At 33.6% G+C, this 16,822-nt stretch overlaps 1 protein-coding gene across 2 annotated transcripts in view; it reads left to right on the forward strand.

Annotated features, from left to right (window-relative positions):
- LOC102515455 (angiopoietin-1) overlaps positions 1–16,822 on the forward strand; it is an 84,146-nt gene that overhangs the window by 9,183 nt on the left and 58,141 nt on the right. Inside the window, exons 2-3 of one of the 2 annotated variants that reach the window (XM_032467640.1) lie at positions 5,901–5,905; positions 5,969–6,201. In XM_032467640.1, the coding sequence (XP_032323531.1) occupies positions 5,994–6,201 (208 nt within the window). In that variant the 5' untranslated portion in view covers positions 5,901–5,905; positions 5,969–5,993. The remainder of the gene's footprint in view (positions 1–5,900; positions 5,906–5,968; positions 6,202–16,822) is intronic. The other variant, XM_032467641.1, reaches the window with a different exon arrangement.

Genomic DNA, 16,822 nt, shown 5'->3' on the forward strand with positions numbered 1-16,822 from the left:
TAATAAAAAAAGAAAAATTTAACTGATCTAAATACTAAACTATATAGAAGCACATAAATTAAAACTTAAAGTCCCTAGCCCAGTGGCCTCCAGGGTGTGGCAGGGAGGGGCCACATGTGGCATCGGGCAGAGGGGAAAAAAAAAAGTTAAAGTCCCTAATTCCGTATTACTCCACCCCCTGCAGAGAATTGTCATTAACAGATTAGCAGTCTGGTGCCTATTCCTCCAGACTTTTTAATGAATATACTAAGATACACATGTGTGTGTGGAGGGTGCAGATTTATCTATGTGCTTCAGAGATACACACCTATATACAATTATACACATGCACAAGTACATATTTATATCATATATGTGTATGTGTATAGATTGTAACTATTTTTTAAATCCTGAGTTTATTTCTACTTTATAATAATATATCATGGATATATTGCACATGTAACTATATAAAGATATACTTCATTCATTGTTGTAGATGCACTAAAACTTACAACTTAGTAGAACCTTTTATGTGATTATTTTAATTTTTCATAGATATTGACAAATTATCTGTGAATTTTACATTCTCCTCAAATTAGAAACCCATAGGCTTTCTAACTTCCCCAAACCTTGCTAGTCGTTTTATTAATCTTATCTACCTGAGAGGTTATATTTTCATCTTTTCATGGTTATTGACCATTTGCATTCTTCTTCTGTGACTAACCCATTCATATATATTTCTCATTTTTCTATTAGATTGTTTATCTTTGCTTTATTACCTCATATGAGCTCTTTGATGGATATTAAAACTTTGTAGTTTGTCATTTATTGATCAATCCTTTTTTTTAGAGAAGTATTACACTTTCATGTCATGAAGTATATTTTTTTTCCGTTGGCTTATGGCTTTGACAGTGTATTTAGCTTAATCTTATTTACCCAAACTTTAATCTGTTTGCCAGTGTTTGCTTGTAGTGATCTATGCTTCTGTTCCACATTTGAATTACAGAAATATTTAAAGTCATATTTTAAGAGAAAACTTACTGTGTTCAAGTTAGAAAATTCAAGTAGAAATTTAACCTGAATTTACTATGCCCTTGTTTGAGTGGGGAAAAATCATTCTTTAAAACTCATATTTGTAACACATGTTGCTGCTATACAGATTAAAATAATTTAAAAATTAAAGCAACTGTAAGGGGGTTCAGACAGATAAAAATGAGAAGGTTTCTATATTTTCGACATCTTCCTCCTCATTTGAGGGCTATATTAACACATAGAGCTTAGACAATGTCACAGCTTTGAATTCATTTGCTGCTATGTTAAGAACTCTATTATGGGAAACAATTTAAAAGAGAGCTTTTACTGTGAAACTTTCAAGATGTATTCAATGATTTGAAATATTTTCAATAAGATATGTTGGAGGAGGCAGACTGTGAAAATGAGGGGGAAAAGTCAACCAAAAACTTCAAATAGGGCTTTATATATACTCAATTAGAACCTTTTACTGAAGTTCAAGACCTAGATTATTTTGTTTATTTTATTCTTCATTAAAGTGCACCTCTGCCTCAGACTAGAAGTTAAGTGCCAAACTTCTATGCATGGCTCTTCTCAAAGTGTTTCCAGAAATATGGGAAAAAGAAGTACTGAGAATTCTGTGAGAAACTCTGTCCTTGGATTTCTAGCTCAATTTAAATAGATTTAGGTGCACAGTTACATAAATTGTTGTTCCATGGAACAGTAATCCTGAAGGATGCATCATTATAAAACTGTTTATTTAATTTAGGCTTCCCCCAAACCTGACAATGGAACTCTTAATAATGGAATGCCTGATAAATATATACTGATATATTCTAGAAAACAGTGCACTGGAGTTTGGAATCAGCATACAGGTTTTGGATTATGCATTAAACCTAAACTAAACTTGCTGCTGAAGGTCATCATCAGGGAAATTATGACTACTTTGCCTATTGAATTTAGGACACTGGAGCTGTCATGTTGTCCTCCAGATCAACCTTTGGATATAGAAGTCTCTGTGCCCAGCTGAGACGGCCTCTTCTAACTGATCTGAATAGGGAAAATGTAAGAGAATGAATAAAAGGCTTCAAGACAGAATGAGATTTGATTAATATACTGAATAAGAAATTTAAATTTAATGACAGAAGGGTTAAGACACAGTGGTGCTTAAGAAAATCTCAGTTTAGATTTTTAAAAAAACTGGCTTAGCAAAGAAATTTTGTTTTTATATGTGGAAAAGATGGATAGGTTGAAATATTGTGAAAGACAAGCTCCTAAAAATAACCAGATGGAGAGCAGCAAATATTAAAGAGATGTTAAGATGATGCCTTGATTCTTGGCAAAATATAAGTGGGTGGAACTAGGTAGAAATTATGTTATACTAAATCAAAGAGGTGAGACTCTAATGCTAGTTTTCACAGCACTGGGTTGATATGGGCAGCTTTCTAGTCTGACAAGTGAGAAGACATGGCTTTCTATTTTGGTTCTGACACAGTATATGCACAATTTTGTACAAGCTATTTTGATATACCTATATAAACTGGGGCTTGTAACATCTATTCACTATATATCACTTTATTACTTTAAGAATCAAAGGAAGAAAGGCTTTTAAAATGCTACACAACTGAAATGGTGTAATGCCACAATGTGATTAGTAAGTAGAGATAGTACATGACTATTTTCTGGCAGAAGAGTTTTGAATTCAAACCAGTTTGGAAACAGTGAAGAAGGGCTGACTTCCCAAGTAGATAATAACCAATGGATGAGAAGTATCAAAGAAAAAAGATAGATAGAGGATAGTGATTTTGGAAGCTAAATATGAAGAGAAGATGAAAGGGAGGGATGAACAATGTTAAAAGGTACCAGTTTTGCTGAAGAAGTCTGAAAAGTTGTCAATAGTATAAAGGGTATCCCTAGTAAATAAAATTAATAGAAAATTACTACAGTACAAAAGTTACTAAAGAGACTCCAAGTGAAGAAATGAGATGAGAAAATGACTGGAAGACTGGTAAAGACTTGCCATTTGGGAAATGGTGTGACATGTTTCCCATTTGCATAGTCTTCATGCATATTATTTTTTCATGCAAAAATCTCATTCCAAATCCTGCAAGATGTCTGTGATGCGGAGCAGGCTTCTTACTTCTGTGAGCAATCCCTTCTTTACTTTACATGAATATCAGTTTTAAGATGACAGGCTATGTTTTTTGTTTTGATACCTGGTAGTCATAGTGCATTAAAGGGTGTTTGGTGATTTATGACAATGAACACTGTTTCCAATGCTAAATGTATATTCCTTTTACTCAGGAATCGCAGGCCTTTTCTTCCACAAGCCAGTGCTCAGATTTGTTTCCTTTGGCAGCAGTACTTCTTTGATCAACTTTCCATTGTCAGCTCTTTCGAAATTATCCTGAAAAACAAAACAAACAAACAAAACTCCTTTACTGACATCTTAGATTCTAGCCATCTTAAGTACATGTCTTCTTAAACAAAGAATGCATCAAAAGTAGAAAGTGCTGATGAAAAATAAAAAGTATTATGTCTGAATCAGAAATGTCTTATAGCTGCTGTTTTTCATTTGAGGGTTTTTTTCTCTAAAAATAAAACCTTAGGGTAGGAATAGTGTCATTTATATTTCATGTAGTGCTGAAAGTTCTATTGGCACTTAGCAACTAATACAAGTAATTTAACTATAGCATGATATTTTCCTTACCAGAACATTACCTACTAATTAGGAAAACTGAAAGGCCAGTGCTCATCTTATTTCAGGAACAAAATGGTAATTGAGAATTTCTATCCAGTATTTTATGACTATATCATCCAAATGTTACTCTTTACATTATTGTCATTTTAACAGTTAATTCTAAATTTCTTGGGTAGTAAGTATACTATAACTTTAGTAAATTTAAAGGAAATTTTCTCATAAGTTAACTGACTTTGTTTTATGGGCATTTACATCTGATCATTACCCTAGAAAGAGAAACACAAATAATTAAAAAGTAAACTGAGAATGAACTAAGGCATCGGTTGAGGTTAATTCTCAGATCTGAAGGCCAAAAATTAATAGTTACAGAGAAAACCTCCTCTGACATCCACAGCAAGTACACTAATCACTTAACCAGTGGGTGGTATAAACTTTTTACCAAAAAAAAAAAAAAAAGGTGTTTAGTTTAATTTAGTTTTGTTGGTTTTTCTAACTACTAGCTTTTCCAGGAGCAAGTTATTGACACAGAAGAAAATGCTAAAAGACAATGAATCATCCTACTCTTTTAGAAATATTATCTCTTATGTTACTCTGACTTCCTAGCCTAAATTTTTCATTTTCTGCTTTAAAAAAATATAAATGACCATCACATTTTCCCCAAACATTATACCCAGGATTTATCCAAATTGAGTTTTCTTAAGGATCAATCAGGGCAGAGATCTTTTCACTGTCCTGTAAAATGAAAGCAACTCAAAAGTGTGACTTTTCTTATCTTGTAGAAGTCACAGAGCTGCCCCAAATGAGTCTTAATGTGAAATTTTCATATGTGAATCTGGGCCTGCTACCAAAGGTGTTGTAAATTAGTAAGGTCTTACACTTAGAAGCATCCCAGTGTTTTTCAAGCTTGGTTCAGTGGGCAACTTACCTTTCCTATTCTAGGCCATATTCTCTTGGAGGACAAGTATGTCGGCAAAGATCTGGAATTACCATGAGCAGTTCTCTCCACACTTCTTAATCTGTATAAAGGACCTTCAGGTATTCTAGCTTGTTCCCTAATATGTGGAGTTGGAAAATTTGGCTCTTCAAACATGCTCTATTTTATGACTTAAGTATTAAGTTTAAAACACTCCCTAGAGTCCCCTTTTTGAAAACTTATAGGAATGATTCAGTGCTATATTTCTCCAAGGTAAATTAAGTGCCCAGTCTGGTATGTTACATTTGAATAACACCTTGTAAACTAAGGACTTGTTGAACCTTCTGAAAATGGAACTAAGAAAACTGAATAAGGCTTTTCTCTGAGGAATACTAGTATATATTATACACTCTATAAAATGTAAATGCTTTTTATTTCCAGTCAGTTGCTAGGATCCTAGAGTGCTCCTGCATTGTCTATCATTGTTAATGTGCAATATGCGAGGGGAGTATCCTGTGACAAGTTCTGAGAGAAGGAAGGTTCTCAAATGAAGACAGCATTACCCTGAGCAAAGCTCCCTAAGTCCTTTTGTAAGACTGTACCACCAGCCTAATGTGTCTTCCTTTTCAGAACCAGTTATTCAGTGAGATAGGAACTTGCAGTGCATTTAGTCCTTATCCTGAAGCTTAGAGTGAAGATAAAGTAAGCTACTGGTTACAATACAGGATCAGGTATCAAAAATCCCAAGAAATTAAATTCATTGTGACTTTAGATAGCTTACTTTCTGATCCTGTGGTTTCTGCATCAATATGATATTCCTTGACCTCACAAAACTGTTGTTAATCACTGTTAATGTTTTAAGAATCCCAGATGAATGAAGCAAAGTAAATAAAAAATAGTGTCTATATTTTGTTCATACTTTTTTTTTCTGAACTATTTTGCTTTCTGTTTCTTATTAGACCTATTTCTTAATGAAAATTAGACTATAATTTCTCTAGAGTCCAAGTTAGCTACTCTGGATATAAGATACACCCCAGGAAATAAATTGTATTTAGGAAACAAACATTACACTGACAGCAAGTAATCTAATAATTCTTCATTTGACATGCTATATATGTAACTCCTGTTTTTAAAAATACATACATGTGAATGTATGTGTGTGTGTGTATATACCTATATATGTGTATATGTGTGTGTATATACACACATATATATTTTTTTTTCTGAGTCTCTCACTTAAAAATATTTTCATGGTGAAAAACCTAACTAAAATTTCTAACTTTAAACAAACTCAAGAACTGGTTGAATCACAGTTTTTTTGTATAGCATTTTTAAAACTAAATCTTATCTTCACTTCCTTGTAGTTTATTAGAACATAAAATCTTAGAAATGGAGGGAAAGCACAAAGAAGAATTAGACACCTTAAAGGAAGAGAAAGAGAATCTTCAAGGCTTGGTTACTCGTCAAACGTATATAATCCAGGAACTGGAGAAACAGTTGAACAGAGCCACCAACAATAACAGTGTCCTTCAGAAGCAGCAGCTGGAGCTGATGGACACAGTGCATAACCTCGTCAACCTCTGCACTAAAGAAGGTGGTAAGAATTTCTTACTCTCTTTGGTATAGTAAATAATTTTATTTCATATGGAGCAAGTAAATATTCAGTGTAACTTTCTAAGTTGCATTAATTGCTGTGTAGAAGCAGCAAAAGAACTTTATTCTTAGAAGTATTTCATGAAGTTTGTATTGACAATTTTCTCATGTTTTTAGCTTTAGAGAAAGTATCAAAGTCTTGAATTTGCAAATTCACAATATCTTCTTAAAAGAACTTTCTCACTTCTTTTTTTCTTGGTATTTTTAGCCTTAGATAAAATCTACTATATTGTTATGGATAAATAACTGGTATTGTGGTGTTAGACACTTAACTATACAGGATAGAAATTAGTCAATGTTACAGATTAGTTTAGAGTGCTGAGGAGAATTTTAGGACAGCTCCCATTTTAAAACTATTTCTTTTGTAGAGGAGGAGACAGAAGAGTTGCCTGCAGAGAAAAGGAGATATGGGTGTTCCTATTAACTATTATGAGGGAGAAAAAATATTTGTTATTGAAAGTCTGTATCAAGATTACTTACACAGTCCTGTGCAGAGAAGACCTAACCTAAATTATGTGCATATAGGCCCATTCGTGGATGTCTTCATGACAGTGGAAATGCAAATTTTTAATATTACTAGAGTATCTTGAGCCATTTAACCATTGGGATTATGGCAGGCCTTTGACCTTTTAGAAGACATCCATCTATCCATCCATCCACCCACCAATTATTTAATAAATGCCTCTGTGTGCACTTGTCTGCTTCAAGTAGAACCTCTCCTGAGCCTCTGGAGAACTCTTCAAAGTTTGGAGCTTAAGTTCATCTTCTGTAGTTCTGCTGGCTAATTAGCCTTTTTCTGAGTGAATGTACAATGGTAAATGGCGATGACTGAAAGAGAACACCACTTACATTGGAAAGTTATGGTTGTCATTAAGTTGTGGCTTATGTGATTGTCCATTCAATGGTTCAGTGTGCCTATGCAATATAAATAATGTAGAGGCTCCTTTAATTTAATAGTATACTTGAGCTATATGAAAAAATAGCTCAATTCCATACTTTCATATATAGATATGAATATAGAGGATAACGCCACATTAAGTGCTCTTGTTTTAAAGACATTTCACATTTCTCTATTACACTCCATTACCTTCAGTTATATCTTCTTTAGATAGTCTAAACAAGCCCTTAATATACTTTGTAAAGGATATTTTTTAAACAGTGAGTTCCCAGAGCTCCATTTGGGTGTGCTCAGAAATGTGATTGGGAAGGAAAAAACCTGCTAATCAGTCAGAGACTGCCAAAACCTTGAGTTAGAGTCCACTGGAAGGAAAGAATGGTAGAATTTTGCCAGAGAATTTTAATAGAGCTCATGAGTATTTAGAAATTAAGTATTAATATGAGACATATCTATTCTCATATTAAACCAAATATATTTGGACAAAGACTAAAAACATATTTTTCTTATCATCCTGAGACTTAATGTACATGGAGTGGAGTAGTTTTTCTTTTATGATGTTAGAAATATCAAACCCTGGTGATTCTCACAGAGCTCATATGTCTGCCTACTTATCGCAGTTTCACTTCTTTTCTGAATATTTGTCCAATAAATATGTCCTTAAACTTTTAGAGGTGGGAGGGTGACTTCAAAATTAAAATTCCTGGCTAGGTTTGGACTTTGGGTGCAACATCAGACGGTGAAACATCTGTTCAATTCAAGAAACATTTATTGAACGATTATGGTGGCACTCTTGATAGATGCTACCTATAGCAGCCTCTCAGGGTGTGAGAAAAGTAACTATGACTATTTGGTGATATAGCATAGAATATATCATATTATTTACTACTGACACAGAAATACTACTGAGACAGAAATTGTCCAATACTTCAGGCCTCTAGTTATATTTTTTCTTTTTAATGCTAAAATCCTAAAATAAATCCTGATTTAACTATAGAATTTGCAGTCCTAATGTAAGCCTATTGCCCTATTATCCAATGGGTTCTGTACTCTCATAACCATAGATTTTATTTGCTTCTTGTTAATCTATTTATTTTATTTAATCCCACAGTTAAGTATATTACTAAGTACTTGGTCATTTAAGAACTCATAAGAGACACATAAATGGAAAATGCCTCTCACCAAGTTTTCCATCAAGATTTTAATTCTCTGTATATCTTCAGTTTAACTGGCACCCTAGTCTTTAGGTATGGTGAATTTAAAATTTTAAATGACTAATAGCATAATACTAGATTAAATATCAGCTACTAAAATAAACTTTTATTTTATTCTGATTCTAAAACACATAAGTAAAACCTCTCTCTACCTTTATAACCAAAAATTCATCTATCAAGTAGATTTATTATTTATCAAAGATTATACATAAATTTTCTATTTTTAAATTTAAATATATGCAAAATTGCCTAAATCAATACATCACAATAAATACATCAATTTTCTAAAATGTATATTTTAAAAATACAAAGGTAGTCTTCTGAAAGATTTTCCAAAAACATTATAAACTATGTCATAATCCAAAAAGCCAAAAATGTTTAACACCTTTATTGTGGTATGACTCCTGTACAGTAAACTATATATATTTCAGATGTACAATTTAATGAATTTTGATAGATGTATATATACACCAATGAAACCACCACCACAATCAAGATAGCTGAAATTTCCATCACTCCCCAAGAAATGGAAATTTCTAATTCCTAATTTATCCCTTCCCACCCCGTTTACCCGCTGGTAACCATAAGTTTATTCTCTATGTCTGTAAGTCTGCTTCTGTTTTGTAAAATAAGTTTATTTGTGTCCCCAAAAGCCAAGCATTTTTATTGACCTTAAGAGTCCTCTAGTTCTGATTTGACTCAATCAGTCATTTATGGAAACAACCTGAATGTAATACTAGAAGGCAAGAGAAAAAATTTCTAGTGTTTTTTTCTGTCACTAGCAACTACTTTAATCTTTATGAAGCTGTTTCATCATTTATAAAGTCAGTATAATTGTATCAATAATAGGGAGAGGATTAAATTAGATACTGCATATAAAAATAAAAACACATGACATAGTGATTCACTAAACATTAGTCCTTTCCTTTTCCTCCAATCAACAAGTCAGCTAAATACAAATTTATTAAGTGTCATCTGTAAGTGAAATTTCTTTCTTAGAAAATGTCTGAATACAGTGCTGTACAGTCATCCAAACCCCTTCTCTTAGCGTCAGTTTTCTAATCTTTAAAATGGAATCATAATATATACCTGATGAGTTGGTGGTAAGAAGTAAAACAGGTTTGTACAAAACACATAGCATCAGTGCCTATTCGTAGTAAATGCTAAAAAAATTGTAGCTATTTTTATGTTTTCTGAAGTGCTTGTAACTCACGAAAGTTATATGATAAAAGCATTCCTAGGAAGTGTTAGCTAGAAATTTATTCTTTCCCCAAACATGTATTTGGCCCAGGAACTGTAAATCTATCTTTGCATATAGGGAGTATTTTTGCTTAGTTTCACAGAACTTTTCCTACTAAAACATCTAATGTCATGAGATACATCTAAGCCAAGTGCAATTAATAAACACATTTTCCGAAATAATTCAGCAAACCTTCCTCTTCTTGTTCTGAACAGGCAATAGTGGTATCTTAGGCAAATAGTCATTACAAACTGAATTGCATCTCTTTTGTAAGACTTCAGGTAACACACTGATTTTTGTCCAACCTTTGTTTGCAAATACTGGGTCACATTTATTCTTAGTAACATTACCGCTAAAGAAATACTGCTCTCAGTGTTACCACAGAGTCAAAGCTTAGCTGATTGCCTCATGTTTTTGGCATTCATAGTCATTGTGGGAATTAAATAAGTTACATTGATAATGGCATGGAAACAAGATTTGGAATTCTTTGGAGGAGGATTATCAGGTACAGTGACTATCCACATTAAGCAGTCATCTCTTTCAGAGGTGATTAAAGCATTATCACGTGCCTTGAGCACACATGAGACAAACATTGTATTGTATGATCAAGAATTTAATTACTAACAAACCATAAAAAAGAAGAAAGAAAAAAAAATGAAAAGAAAGTAGTATTTAGCCTCCATTATAAAATTACATTGGCTGACTGGCTTGCTGTCCAAATCAGCTTGGAACACACTCCTCCTACACCAAGATATGATTCATAAATTTATCATTCATTCAAAAATTAGTTATACAGCAACTATTGTTTCAGATTCTCTTCTGGGGATAAGGATAGTCATCCATTTTTTTATTTTAAAAATATTTGATGAGTTTCTATAATATGCCAGAAATTGTTCAGACCGCTGGGAAGAGCGAAAAGATATACTGTCTGTGGCTTCAAGGAAACTAGAATTTGGTGGGGAAAGAAACTGGCAAACAATTATATTCTATAGTTTGCTAGAGGTGAGGCCAGGGTGCCAGGGACTAATGAAACACACAGGAGGAATATTAAAATCATGGTTAAGACAGAAGAATGAGGAAAGAATCCAGCATCTGTAGAGTCTTCTTAAGGATTTTGTTGAATGCTTATTATAATTCAGGTATTGCTTAAGCTTTATGTTTATTAACTTAGTCCTCACAGTAACAGTATGAGGGAACTACTACAGTTAGCTCTATTTTATAAATTCTACAGGCAACTTGAGTAATTTGCCCAAGATTAAATAGCTGGAAAGGGTTGATCGAGGATTAAAACTTAGGCATGATGGCTCTAATGAGGAAATAGTGGCTCAGTCTTCAAAATGAAGGAAGCAGAGGCTACTCCAGAGAGCATAAACAACATGTATGTTTGCTCGGAGTCACGAGAATGAGTGTGGGGATGTAAACCTAAATGCATAACCTAATTCTCAGAATCAAAGGTAGCAGAACTGTGAAAGATGAGGTTAGAAAGGTAAATGGGGGAGATCAAAGTACCTGCATTTTTCCATGAAAGCAATAAAGAGTCATTGTCAATACATAAGGACAGTGGTGACATTTGCATTTTAGAAAAATCACTCCAGTCACAATATGGAACAATGTATTGGAAAGTTGATAAGCTTGGAAACATAGGGACTAGATGGATGTTTTTTGCTATTATTAAAATATTAACAAACATTTAGTACAAGCCAATCTTCTGAGCCCTTTGCATATATTAACTCATTTAATTCTGATAACAATTCTATAAGTTAAGTGCTATTATTAACCTTATATGACAAATAAGGAAATTAAGCACAAAAAGTAAATAATTTCAAAATACTACACTGCTAGCAAGTGAGCAAGCTGAGATTTGAACCCATGGAGCCTGGTTTTTGAGTCTACATTATCCACTATACTATGATGGGGAGAAAAGATAGAATTGATGGTGGTTTTCATCCATTTCTCAAAAGGATCTTCTAGGAGGGAAATGCTGAGGTCAGGACCAAACCAGGACACATGAAAGGCAGGTGGAGGGGAAATTTGTGAACAAAGAAGAATTAGAATCAACAAGAAATTATCACTTATTAGATGCAGAATCAATTATATTTATAACTCCCAGTTTTCTGGGTTGAGTAACAGAGGGTTTTGATGATATTCCTCAAAATTAGCAACATGTGAAGAGAAACAGGCTTAAGGGGAAAAACTTGGCTTTGGGGAGACTGACTAAGGTATTTGTGGGACAATTAGAATCTGGAAGGCAGGGGACTAGGAGTCTGGAATTCAGGAGCGAAATCTGGATGACCATATTAGATTGGTGTGTTCTTAGAGGAGACAAGTGGTAAATCCATGCAGCAAATGAAATCATTAAAGATGCGTATAGAGCAATGACTCAATCATTTGCAGGGGTGGGGGAGGGAAGGTTATAGATAAATTGAAGAATCTGATAAAACCTAGCCTACCTTTCTTTCTCACTTAATACGAATACCCAGGTGCAAGTCTATGTACAATTTTAGAGGATTTAGAGACATAAATTACAGAAATACATAAAATATAGAAATTACATACTATATTATGAACCCATTTAAAAATAATAAGAATGTAAAATCAAAAACAGAAAATTGAGAGTTCTTTAAGGGGCAGATAAAAAAGAGACCAAAATAAGGGTTACGGCAGGGTGAAAAGATTGTTATGAAGGGTCTTATTTTAGAGGCAAATAAGCAGGAAGGTCAAATGTAAAACCAGACTGAGGTAAACTTTGAAACTGGGATGTGAGCTTCTGTAGGGAGAGTTTGAGTGAAGTGTAGGGCTCAACTGCATAGATGGAAGACTAAAAGGAGTAAGAGGAAGTAAGAGCATAACATGTTGTCTACCCACATCCAAGAAACTTGATGTGAAAGAGTAGATAACATTTTGGGGTAGGGAGGCACACAGGGTAGAGAGGAATAAGAGAAACTTAAAAATAAATACCAAAAGACATGAGTATGTTTACATATTTAGTTCCTTAATATGAAGTATACAAATTTCAAATCGGGAGGAGCTTCTATGAAGTTCATTTTAAAGCTTCTGTCACATCATCTGAAATACATAATGACTGCTACTACGACTTTTTAAAGTGATCTAAATTATTTGGTTTGAAGTGTCTTTCCCAGAGGCTGATTGCAGTGGTACGGAACGTTTGATCATTATTTTCAGTCTTCTGGCCTTCTGAAAAGGGGAAATGAGGCATTTGCTTCCTTTCCAGTGCTGAGGGGACATTTGGCTCTGTTCTCAGAATAATTCTACCATCTGAAAGGAATTTACCTCCCATGCAGTGTCTATTGAGTTTGTGAAGTAAATCATTCAGTCAAGGGATGAGATGGTTTGAACTCCTGCAAGTCCCTTGAGTTAAGAATGACTCTTAAAAACATCACAAGTGATGGGAGGAAATTAAAACTTTTTGAATGTCACTTACATAAACATTGATAAAAATAGAAAATACCATTTTTATTGACTTAGTAAAATATTTGGTTTTTCGTTGACTACTTGTAATACACAGTTTAACATTAGATAGAAAGAGAAAGAAAAATACAGGAAGTCATCTGCTGAAACTACAGTGAGCACTTGTTTCCATTTAATGAGGGAAATGTTTTATCTTGACAGAAAATTATATGTCAAACATTTACAATTTCCTTAAAATGAACCACACTTTTAGCACTTCCTTTCGTAAAACCTGATGGCTTAAGGGGAAAGTGACTATTTATTTTTGGAAATGGTGCATTTCTCCTTTTTGATGGAGCATTTTATCTGCCTTTTGAAAAGTCACAATTTCTGTAAAACAAAAAATTGTGTGAATAGCAGATAGCCAAACTAATGATAACAAAATAAAAAATAATACAGTTCTTGACCTCTCCCATGAACTGTTTCTAAACCACATCTTTTGGGGGAGATCTGAAATTTTGTGGTTAATTCTCTTGGAATTAGAGTTTCAGTTTCAGAAACTAGAGTATCTGAAATGCAAAGGAATATCCCTTGGTTCCAGCTGGGCCTGGAAGATACCAGCACTAAAGGCCCTGAAAAAAGAGTGTTGCCTTGATGTTCCAACATTACTGTGAACAAACTCCATTCCTTCTTCTCTCATGCTTTTATGGCCTGGTTGGCTAAAGCAAAAAAGCGCAAAATATTTTGAATAGAATTTTAACCAAGTCATTTCCTGGACTCATCCACACTCAAGTCAAATTCAACAATTTATTTTCTAAGTCCAGGAACAAAATGGGACAGTGGATACTAATTATAGATAAGCTATGGTATTTTGTACTGGTACCTATAATTATTAAGAGAGAAGTAAGGAAAAAACATTCTGTTAACATCATTCAGTATGTATGCTTCACAGCAACCATAGACTGAAACCCTTATGAAATATCTTATACTTTAAGAGGGGAGGAAAAAAACCCTGAAAAATGTCTCAACTGTACAGTTAGGCTTAAATACATATAAATAAAATGTTAATTTTTAGCATAAGAGTTTTCTTAAAGTCAAAGGAAAAGAAGCCTTAAAATTATTGATTAAAAGCATATTTAGCTTCCAGGGGAACTCATCATTTATTTTCAACTAATGAATACTAACATCATGACTGCTTCTAAGTACATTGGAATCTCATCCTACCACTGGCTTGGGTATTCACATTCTGAATGGCACCATCTCTGGTGAAGAATCACACTAATATGTGAACTATCAAGAAGAGGTAAATAAATCATAAAATTTTTGAACTTATGATGAAGTTAAATCATTAAATACCAATTAAGTCAAACCTCTTTTAATTTTATCATGTCTTTGTATGTACTCAATTATTTTTAGGTGTGAACATTTTATTTTTAAAAATAGAGTTCCTTTAGAACTGTTCATCTGAACTGTGGGTTTAATTTTAAGTGGAGATTTGGTTTTAAAGGAAGGTTTGCCAGTTTTCACCCCGTATAAGCACATGCAAATGCACAAATAAACAGAATCTCAACCATGATTAATCCAGCCCATGTCTCTAGAACTAGGATTTAGATTGAAATGGTCTCCTCACCAGTGTCTTGGAGCAGCTATGACATATGACATCTAGAGGGCAGAGTATGGTGGTTTAAAACGGAACAGGATTAAGGACAACCGAGTTCTAGTCCCAGCACTGTTGGCAGGTTGCTTAACATAAAAGTACCACACACCTTAGAGTTTGCCAGGCATCCTAGACAACTCGCACATTTATGACCCCTGTCAATCATTCCATATCTTCTCCTGTCACTCATAATGACTGAGGAAACCCAAAGTTCAGAGTAGAACCCCAGGTATACCCCCAGCTGGTAATAATGTAGTGTTCTTCAAGTATATTTCACTACAAGAGTAAGAATCAGAGTGACATACCTATGATGACAGTTAGCCTTTATTTATTTAAAACTTCAAAGTGAAGTGGGGTTTTTCTGGTCAGTTTTCAAAAGCGTCTGGCAACTACTTTTCATGTTTACAGCATTGCCCAAGGAATTTCATTCTCTTTTTAATGGCTTTGGCTGAAATCAATTATTTGTCTACTCATAATAGAGCACAAAAGATGCCTGTTAAGCCTTCCCACATGCGTGGGAAATCTTTTGTTCAAAATCAATATATTCCAGTCAGGCTGAAAACATTACATGGAAAATTAACACACATGAAACACCTGAAATATCTTTGTTAATGAAATAACCTTCTGAACAAATGGCAAGGGTCATGTAACACTCATAACTTCCCATCAGGGTGCTCAAAGGGAAAACACTGGAATGGATTTTATAAAAAATGAATGATCACTTGATTAAACAAAGATTGTATGTAAATCCACTTTCAACTTTTAGTCATTTTTTTTCATTCTCATTTCTCAGTGCAATATGCATTGAATATATATTCAGTTATATATGTATATGAGTCACTTCACATTAGCGGAGCATTAGAAAATTCATTTAAATACACTAATAAAACTAAAGTAGAAATATTTAGAATTACATCACATTCCATTGTTCTGCACTGGAAAAAATTACCATAAAATTAGCAATCCACCTGTGGCGTAGCAATCTAATACATATCCACATGGATTTAATCATTTATGTACCTTATGCATTATGTACCTTATGTCAATATTATTTAAAATGTGTATATTTACCTAGAATTATACATAATGGGTAAAATACTCTCCAGATAATTAAAATGTATCTAAGTAGCAAAATTTAAGAAAATTTTAAAATATTGTGATGGTAAATTTTCTGCAATGTTTTTATCCTCTCCTCCATTATTCCTCTAAGAGGAGACAATTAAATAAAATCAAAGCTTTTTTTCTAATGATTTAATTCATTGCCATCAGCATGAATTAATTTGCACCATAATAACGTACTACCTCTTGAAAAGTATATAATTTGTCCCTTATTTTATATACTGCCCAAACTATTATCATTTCTTTTTTTTGCCTACTTTTTAAAATTTGCTGTTTTTTCCTTACACACAAAAAAATCTTCTAATTATCAAGTTTTTTGTTGTCCTCAGGCATGATTCTAGAAGATGAACACATACACACATACATATGCCCGCTCTCACCTCCCCAACTAGCACTTCCTCTAAATTTGTAGCTTCTAGTAAATATTGCATAGGATGAAGGATCAAGTAATTAGACTTCTGAGAATAATACATAAAACTAATGAAGTAAATCCTGGTAAGCAATACTTTTAGGGTATAGACATAATTAAATATAATATGGTGCCTCAGGGACCTCTTACTTCTTAATCCTCTGTTAGCTTTTGAAATTGTGGGCCATCACTGCTTAGCATTTCTGCTGAGAGCTCCCATCTCCCAGAAGATTCTGTTACCTGTCCTCTCTTCTGTCCTCATCTCAGAATTTTTCTTCTTGTCATTTCTGCCTCCTGTCATTCTTCCCATACTTAGCACTTCCATGAGAAGAGCCTGTATCCATTCATAATTAAGACCTGTGCTGACCCACCTAAAACCTAGGTGGGACCTTGTCAGCTGACATAAATATTGCTGGAGATTCATTCTGTGACAGATGATGTATTGGGTTTCTATTTGGGTTGACTTTATTTCAGAAGCTAGTAACAAGTAGTTAAGATTTTTGGCTTCATAGCTAAAGAGTTCCACTACTTATAAGTTTTGGTGAAGTTAGACAGCATCTCAGAGCCTCAGTTTTCTCATATTTAAAAAAATATATGGATAAATCCATCTTTTAAGATATTTG

Source organism: Camelus ferus, chromosome 25 (genome assembly GCF_009834535.1).
Source record: "Camelus ferus isolate YT-003-E chromosome 25, BCGSAC_Cfer_1.0, whole genome shotgun sequence".
Taxonomy (NCBI): domain Eukaryota; kingdom Metazoa; phylum Chordata; class Mammalia; order Artiodactyla; family Camelidae; genus Camelus; species Camelus ferus.